An 8,457-nucleotide genomic window follows, 5' to 3' on the forward strand; every position below is an offset into this window, starting at 1 on the left:
GTCACTGTTTTTGTTATATAAACAATATCTTTCCATATGGTCCATAGCCTACAGTATATTATATATATATATATATATAATTATATATTCTGCTAATACACTGCATCTATATTATTCTTACTACTAGTATAATGTCACTGCTACTACATTGCACATATCTGATTTCACAATGTTTATGTGTTTGTGTATTGACTTGTATGTGTGCTCTTGTTTCTTCTGTCAAAGCACTTTGTTGTTTTTTTTTAAAAGTGCAATATACAAATAAAGTTATTATTATATATATTATTAGTGTTGCAGTTCATTGGTATTAAAATAAGTGAGAATAACAGAGGACATGTCCACAGTGAGCAGCTCGGATAGGAAGTCTGGTCAAACTGCACCATGAGCCTCGGCCATCATCGGTGTGTTTGCTGTCACCAGAATAACTGGATTTTATTACAAACTGATCACCAACAGATGGTTGTTTTTACTTTGAGTCCCTGAACAAACATGTTGGCTGTATGGAAAACAGCTTTTGATGCAATTATGATGCATTTTAAATCATTTTAGGAGAGAAATGAGAGTGAAAAGCCGCCGAGCAGAGCTGTTCACGGCGGTGAAGAGGCGATGTTTGGAGGCTCCACAGACTAAAGGCAGAGAGCACCAGAGCTCTGCGGGACTTCAGCATGAAGAGACACGAGCCCGCTATCGGCCCCGCAACTTTCAGCCCTCTGCTCTTCTCCAACATTTAGTTTGGATGGTTTTATCAGTGAAGAGAAAACACACAAAGTGGCATCCAGACTGCTACAGAGGAGCCAAGGGGCAGGGCTGAGTCTCCACGGTTCTCATGGTGTGTTTAAGTGCAGCCTCTTGCTCCGGAGTCTCCAACAGTCTCTCTCTCTCAGTCTCTCTGATCGCTCTGTGTCGGAACAAACGAGGAAACAATGGCAGAAGAAGTAGCTCCAGCTCCGGCCGCCGCGCCGGCAAAAGCCGCCAAAAAGAAGGTGACCAAGCCGAAGAAGGCCGGGCCCAGCGTCCGCGACCTGATCCTTAAAGCTGTGTCCGCGTCCAAGGAGCGGAACGGCGTGTCCGCGGCCGCCCTGAAGAAGGCTCTGGCCGCCGGAGGCTACGATGTGGACAAGAACAAGTCCCGCGTCAACACCGCCATCAAAAGCCTGGTGGCGAAGGAGACTCTGGTCCAGACCAAAGGGACCGGGGCGTCCGGATCCTTCAAGCTCAACAAGAAGGCGGCCGAAACTAAAGCCAAGAAGCCAGCGGCCAAGAAAGCGGCTCCGAAAGCCGCCAAGAAGCCCGCAGCCGCCAAGAAACCCGCCGCGGCCAAGAAGCCCAAGAAGGCCCCGGCAGCCAAGAAGGCAGCGGCCGCTAAGAAGTCCCCGAAGAAGGTGAAGAAGCCCGCCGCAGCGGCGGCCAAGAAAGTAGCCAAGAGCCCCAAGAAGGCCGCCAAGAGCCCCAAGAAGGTGGTGAAGAAGGCCCCGGCTGCTGCCAAGAAAGCCCCCGCCAAGAAGGTCGCCAAACCCAAAGTGAAGAAAGCGGCACCCAAGAAGAAGTGAAGCTGTCATCGCTGTGATGAACAAAAGGCTCTTTTAAGAGCCACCACATCTCCTCAAAGAGCCTCTTCCTCTTTATTATTAATGTTGTTAATGCTGACTCATCATTTACATATCACGACTGTTACTGCTTCAAGAGGAGGGAGAGTAACAAGGGAAATATAAGAGTTACATTACAACTAACTTTGTCATTTACCACAGTACAGGTACAGAGTTTAGATAGTATATTAGGATTAATAGAATAATAATACTGTCTGGTACAGAGCCAATGAAATACAGTCGACATCCAACTACAAGTGCAAAACAAGCATTAAATACCAAAGTGCAGTATTCTGTGCAGAACAATAATGTACAACAATGTATAGTTGGATGAATACAGGTTTTCCAGATCATGTCTACAGTGACAGATAAGGAACATAGAGGCTTATGTACATATACAAAATACATGTGATATACATGTTTATGGGCAGGTTATGGAATATAGCGACTGTATTGAGAAAAGTATACAGCAAACATGAACACATCTTAACTAATCAGTTCAGTTATAAAATAAGGATACAAGTTATCTAGATGCTCTTAGGCCCTACACTTTATTATTCCTTATGAGGCATTATGGTTCTAAAGATAATGTGGTATACGTGCAGTTTAGTGTCCCAAATTCCCCATACAATGTCCTTAATTAATGATGAACCTGCTAGACCACCTATGCTACCCTAACCCTGACTTTAACCTGTCTCAAATAAGACCTTCATCTTTGGGACACAAAGTTTTTGGAAAATAATTTGGGACACTAAACTGCACGTAAGACAGATAATGTTTTGTAAGGGTTAGGAAATAAAAAGGGTCAGTGGGAAAAAGGCCTTATCTTGAGAGAGAGAGAGAGAGACACACACACACACAAGAATATTTTTCCATAACCTGCACAGCCTTGTCTTCATCTTGAAAGGTTATATTGCAGGGTTTTGTAAGTATCGTTTTAAATAGCTTTCATTGTGATATAGCCTATATGTTTGCATTTGTCTTAAATGAGGAGGCAGTTTAATGAAAGCTGCTGTGATCAAACGTGTTTTATGGAGAAATGAGCCAACAGTCATTTGTGTCATGAGTTCCCTCTTGAACTTAAAGCCTAAAAGTATGGTGATATTTATTGTGCGTCTCATTTCTGATTGAGGTCAGGTCAGGTCAAGTGTTGCCAATGTGCCATATTATGTAGCTCAGACTCGTGACTTTGTTGCATTGCTGAACACGTTAAAATGTGTAAATATGTAATGATCATGAACCCAGTTTGTATACTAGTGAGGACAGCGTAGTAAAGGCATAAGTTATATAAAAGTGAATCTAAAAAACAGGACAGTTTACTCTTTAAGTGGTTGTGTGTGGCTCTTAAAAGAGCCTTTTTGTTTGTGTGGTCTGGTGCCGGGTGAGTTTAAGCCCTCTCTCCGCGGATGCGGCGGGCCAGCTGGATGTCTTTGGGCATGATGGTGACCCTCTTGGCGTGAATGGCGCACAGGTTGGTGTCCTCGAAGAGGCCGACCAGGTAAGCCTCGCTGGCCTCCTGCAGAGCCATGACGGCGGAACTCTGGAAGCGCAGGTCGGTCTTGAAGTCCTGAGCGATCTCCCTCACCAGGCGCTGGAAGGGCAGCTTGCGGATCAGCAGCTCGGTGGACTTCTGGTAGCGACGGATCTCCCTCAGAGCCACGGTACCGGGCCTGTAACGGTGAGGCTTCTTCACTCCGCCGGTGGCCGGGGCGCTCTTACGGGCAGCCTTGGTGGCCAGCTGCTTCCTGGGAGCTTTTCCTCCGGTGGATTTACGGGCGGTCTGCTTGGTTCTGGCCATTTTACTTTCTCTGTCTTCTCTTTGTTTACAGCTGAAGAAAGAATGCTGAGAGCCTGAGAACAGCGGCTTTATAAAGGAACTGCCGGAGCCACGGCGGCGCTGATTGGTCTAGGGAGACACGCGCGCTTTAGCTGAGTTACTATTGGACAAAAGGAATTCAAACTTAACCGCTCGAACAACGGCTGAGTAACGGCCACAGAAAGACACATTTTCTCTCCTTTGTGTGTTTAAGAATCGTTTAATGGTTGGCTGGATTATTTGAGTTGTGCTTTGAGAAAGAAGCTTGGGAGAGAAGACTGAATTATTTGTTTAATAACGAGCTGTAATTTGTTATATTGAAATTAAATGTTTGAACCTAACACTACAATTAATATTCTCTCTCTCATGAACCCATGAGGGCAGTTGGTATAAGACAGAGCAGAAAATACATCATATTCATTCAACTTTTAACAAAGTGTTATGTTACATCCACAGATAATACCACTACATCGAAATGTTGACGGTCCTGACCATTGTTTCTTATTTCTCTAGATAGTCAAATGTGAAGAAATGAGACAGGAAGCTCTTAAACTGAGGACCGGCTTTGAGATGGTGACGCTGCTTCAGACCTCTGGCTGCTGATTGGCTCAGCGCCGCCTCCGGCCGAATCTCCGCTGCTAATTGGTGCGGCAATCCTTTCAACAAGCCCGCCAAAACTCAGAGCTCTCCGTGGACATAAAAGGGAGGGTTTGGGCTGTTGTTGGCACAGTGTATCACTAAAACTCATCGCAAAATGTCTGGAAGAGGAAAAACCGGAGGCAAAGCCAGAGCTAAGGCTAAGACCAGGTCTTCTCGTGCCGGGCTTCAGTTCCCAGTCGGCCGTGTCCACAGGCTGCTCCGCAAAGGGAACTACGCTCAGCGCGTCGGTGCCGGAGCCCCCGTGTACCTGGCGGCCGTGCTGGAGTACCTGACCGCTGAGATCCTGGAGCTGGCTGGAAACGCTGCCCGCGACAACAAGAAGACCCGTATCATCCCCCGCCATCTGCAGCTGGCCGTCCGCAACGACGAGGAGCTCAACAAGCTGCTCGGCGGAGTTACCATCGCTCAGGGCGGCGTGCTGCCCAACATCCAGGCCGTCCTGCTGCCCAAGAAGACCGAGAAGCCCGCCAAGAAGTAAACAACCGAGGTTCTCTGACTGCTGGAGACCAGCCCCCCAAAAAGGCTCTTTTAAGAGCCAAACACATTTCTGATAAAGAGCGCTGATTCCCACGTTGCTGTCTATTATGCACATAATTTGGACAATTATACAGGATCGGTTTTTTTTATTTACACGAAGCCATTGATAACCTGGAAAATTACATGATTTGACTTAAACTTGTGTCACACAGGTTGGTGATAACCAATTTAATCAGCCTTTGTCTGCATTTACAGTGGAAGTAAACTGAATGCTCCTCCCAAAGGACAACAGTTGGCATGCTCTGTCTGGAAAGATAGCACTTTCTTTTTTTATCTGGTAACTAAATACACCCATTGCCAAAGTAAATTAAGAAAATTATTGTCTCTGACCAAACAAACTTAAATGCTTTTTCAAGTAGGCCTAGTTATGGCTGCATTGTCTGCAAACACAAGGAAAAACTTTTTTGACAAAGGTGGTCAAAACTGCATCTAAAATCATTGGGGTTCCACTAGAACTGCTCCCAAACATTAACTGGTAAATGTAGCACTAAGGACGCGCTAGGTATTATCAGAGTATTTCGTTAGTTTAGTTAATTCTATACTCTTTGGTATTATGCAGGATTCTAGTCATCCTGCACACAATCTCTTCTCCCACCTTCCATCAGAGAGATGTTTGCAGAGCATCCAAACGTGCATATCCCATTTCAGGGATAGTTTTTACTCCCAGCAGGTAATGGGCCTTTTCACAGCAGACATGTTGACTTATCATAGTAGGAAAAGCACAGTTGAGATTGATAACCTTAACGATGGCTCAATTCAATCAAGTGTCCCAGTAAGATATTTCAGTGAGTCAGCATGAACAATACCAGGACTTCTAAGTGGAATGCAGCCATCAGTAATGGTTTAGAAATACACCTGTGCTTTTCCTACTATGAGCTTAGTCACTATTTTTTACTGTGCTTGGATGTTTTTAAATGTTATTTATTTGTAATTGTTACTTATTGACTGGTGTTGAAAGAGTGCCAAGGCACACTGTATTTCAATGCTGTGGTACTCTGTACTAATACGCATATGACAATAAACTTGAACTGAAGCATTCACAGACATGTTACCTCGTTGGAAATCCTACGTTGCTGTGAGTAATTTCCCATAATGCTGCGCTACAACTACTCGAAGCAGGTGCAACTTTTAACAGTAGATGGCGTAGTTGTTCCGATTTAGTAGAATTTAACCTGAACCCATTCAACTATGTTACAGATGCACCCATGAACATTAACATGTTGCAGACATTAATGCATTTACATAAAGGGTTACAACAAATATATATCATATAACACGGATCTCTGAATATATACAATAACAGGACATTCAGTCCGTGAAAAAAGTTCTGATAGTTTTTGTATAAATTGTTTTACAGCAAGAAAAAACAATCAAAGTGCAGCTCACATTAAAGACAGGGTTGTATTGCATATACATTGAAACATAGAAAATAAGATGCACTATATGGGACTCTGCCGTGTAGATGGTGTAAGTGAAGGAAAAGTTTAAAGATGTTTGTCAAAGAAAAGAGAATATAGATTAAAATATCACCCTCACAGTTCATAGATCTTTTCATCCATTTTTATTACAGTATAAAGTTCATGTTAAAAGTAGAAAAGATGCCTCTCAGTTTCCCTCATGGTGCCACATCAGTCATGGTGGGTGATTCTGTGTGAGTCTGGGTTTTATTTCTGTGAACACAGGAGAGTTTCACTGACAGAGTTTCAAGACAAGCAAAGAAACACAACAACAATGTTTATATTAAAGGTGCTCTAAGAGATGTCACAAGTTTTTTTAGGCTACAACATTATTTGTCACATAGAGCAAACATCTCCTCAGTATCTGCTAGCTGCCTGTCCCCTGAACACACTGTAAAAAAACACAGTCTCTGTAGACAGCCCAGGCTCCACCGACGGCAAAAAAAAACAACTGCCAACCGGCACCACCAAACATAACAAACAGTGTTCCAGCCAATAACTGACAAGAAGGAGCTGGTTTTTACAGTGTGTTCAGGGGACAGGCAGCTAGCAGATAGTGAGGAGATGTTTTTTACAGTGTGTTCAGGGGACAGGCGGCTAGCAGATAGTGAGGAGATGTTTTTTACAGTGTGTTCAGGGGACAGGCAGCTAGCAGATAGTGAGGAGATGTTTTTTACAGTGTGTTCAGGGGCTACAGGCAGCTTTTACAGATAGTGAGATAGTGAGATGTTTTTTACAGTGTGTTCAGGGGACAGGCAGCTAGCAGATAGTGAGGAGATGTTTTTACAGTTTTTCACAGGCAGCTAGCAGATAGTGTTGTTTTTACAGTGTGTTCAGGGGACAGGCAGCTAGCAGATAGTGAGGAGATGTTTTTACAGTGTGTTCAGGGACAGGCAGCTAGCAGATAGTGAGGAGATGTTTTTACAGTGTGTTCAGGGGACAGGCAGATAGTGAGGAGATGTTTTTACAGTGTGTTCAGGGACAGGCAGATAGTGAGGAGATGTTTTTTACAGTGTGTTCAGGGGACAGGCGGCTAGCAGATAGTGAGGAGATGTTTTTTACAGTGTGTTCAGGGGACAGGCGGCTAGCAGATAGTGAGGAGATGTTTGCTGTATGTGAGAAAAAAATGTTGCCTTAAAAACACGTGACATCGCTTAGAGCGCCTTTATTAACCAGAGGTGATGTATGACAGGTTTGGCCGACTCAGGAACAACCTCAGCAAACCAGCAGTGCTACAACTACACCTACCTTCACTTAAAGCAGCGTTTCCTACAGAAACCCCACCCGATGATGATGATGATGATGAAGATGATGAAGATGAGGATGGAGGCGATGATAACGGGCAGCAGTGATTGTGGAGCGTCTGTCAGACACAGACAGCAGCAGTGAGACACGAGGAGGACAGAGCTGGAAACTGGGTCGGTCTTAAACTAGCAAACACTCTTTCGTCGGGATTTGCGCTGCGCCGGGTGCAAGATAGGGTGCTCAGTCGTTTTGGTTCAGAGGGCATCACATGACGGACACTGAAGATGTAACTCCACTGTTTTGGCCAATTTGTAAATTAGGCTTCAAAGCCCGGCAGCAATAGTCTCTACATGCGTTCCTAGCTACCTGTGGGAGAGGAAATGAGGCTCGTGCATGTGCGCCCACTTCTACAATGACTGAGATTTATAAAACAAACATTAGGCGTACGTGCCTCCTTATGAATCTGACAGAGGGAACATGTCTGCATAACTCTGACTGTGTGTGTGAACAGTATCAGTCGTGCAGCTACACAGAGTTGAACACATCTGGAGCCAGAGGTTTGTACTATCAGAGAGAAAGAGTAAAGCAGTAAAGGAAACTTACCGACAGGGGGAGGCTCAGGGCATTCTGGAAGAAAACAGAGCTCATCGTCTTTAACTATATATGACTATATATATATATATATATATAGAGTATTTTTGTTACAACCCCTGAATCTCCAATCCAAAACGGGGGCAGCAGTGTTTCTAAACGTGTTTGTTTAGGTAGACGTAGACGTAGATATAGATGTAGCTGTAGATATAGATGTAGATGTAGATGTAGATGTAGATGAAGATGTAGATGTAGATGTAGATATAGATATAGATGTAGATGTAGATGTAGATGTAGCTCTAGATATAGATGTAGCTGTAGATGTAGATGTAGATATAGATGTAGATGTAGATGTAGATATAGATGTAGATGTAGATGTAGATGTAGATGTAGATATAGATGTAGATGTAGATGTAGATGTAGCTCTAGATATAGATGTAGCTGTAGATGTAGATGTAGATATAGATGTAGATGTAGATGTAGATGTAGCTCTAGATATAGATGTAGCTGTAGATATAGATGTAGATGTAGATGTAGATATAGATGTAGATGTAGATGTAGATGT

The 8,457-nt window shown here is 43.9% G+C and overlaps 3 protein-coding genes across 3 annotated transcripts; 2 read left to right on the forward strand and 1 right to left on the reverse strand.

The window, feature by feature from the left end:
- The first annotated feature begins 883 nt into the window (after positions 1-883).
- Positions 884-1,562, forward strand: LOC114561421 (histone H1). The gene has a single exon (XM_028587444.1). It carries the CDS (start codon positions 924-926, stop codon positions 1,548-1,550), a length of 627 nt encoding a protein of 208 aa, XP_028443245.1. The 5' UTR covers positions 884-923; the 3' UTR covers positions 1,551-1,562.
- A 1,360-nt stretch (positions 1,563-2,922) lies between these two features.
- On the reverse strand, positions 2,923-3,408 carry LOC114561424 (histone H3). The gene has a single exon (XM_028587447.1). The coding sequence runs from the start codon at positions 3,382-3,384 to the stop codon at positions 2,974-2,976; it is 411 nt and encodes a 136-aa protein (XP_028443248.1). The 5' UTR covers positions 3,385-3,408; the 3' UTR covers positions 2,923-2,973.
- A 677-nt stretch (positions 3,409-4,085) lies between these two features.
- Positions 4,086-4,689, forward strand: LOC114561428 (histone H2A). Its single transcript, XM_028587452.1, has one exon. The coding sequence runs from the start codon at positions 4,157-4,159 to the stop codon at positions 4,538-4,540; it is 384 nt and encodes a 127-aa protein (XP_028443253.1). The 5' UTR covers positions 4,086-4,156; the 3' UTR covers positions 4,541-4,689.
- The last annotated feature ends 3,768 nt before the right edge of the window (positions 4,690-8,457 follow it).

Source organism: Perca flavescens, chromosome 9, assembly GCF_004354835.1.
Source record: "Perca flavescens isolate YP-PL-M2 chromosome 9, PFLA_1.0, whole genome shotgun sequence".
Taxonomy (NCBI): Eukaryota; Metazoa; Chordata; class Actinopteri; order Perciformes; family Percidae; genus Perca; species Perca flavescens.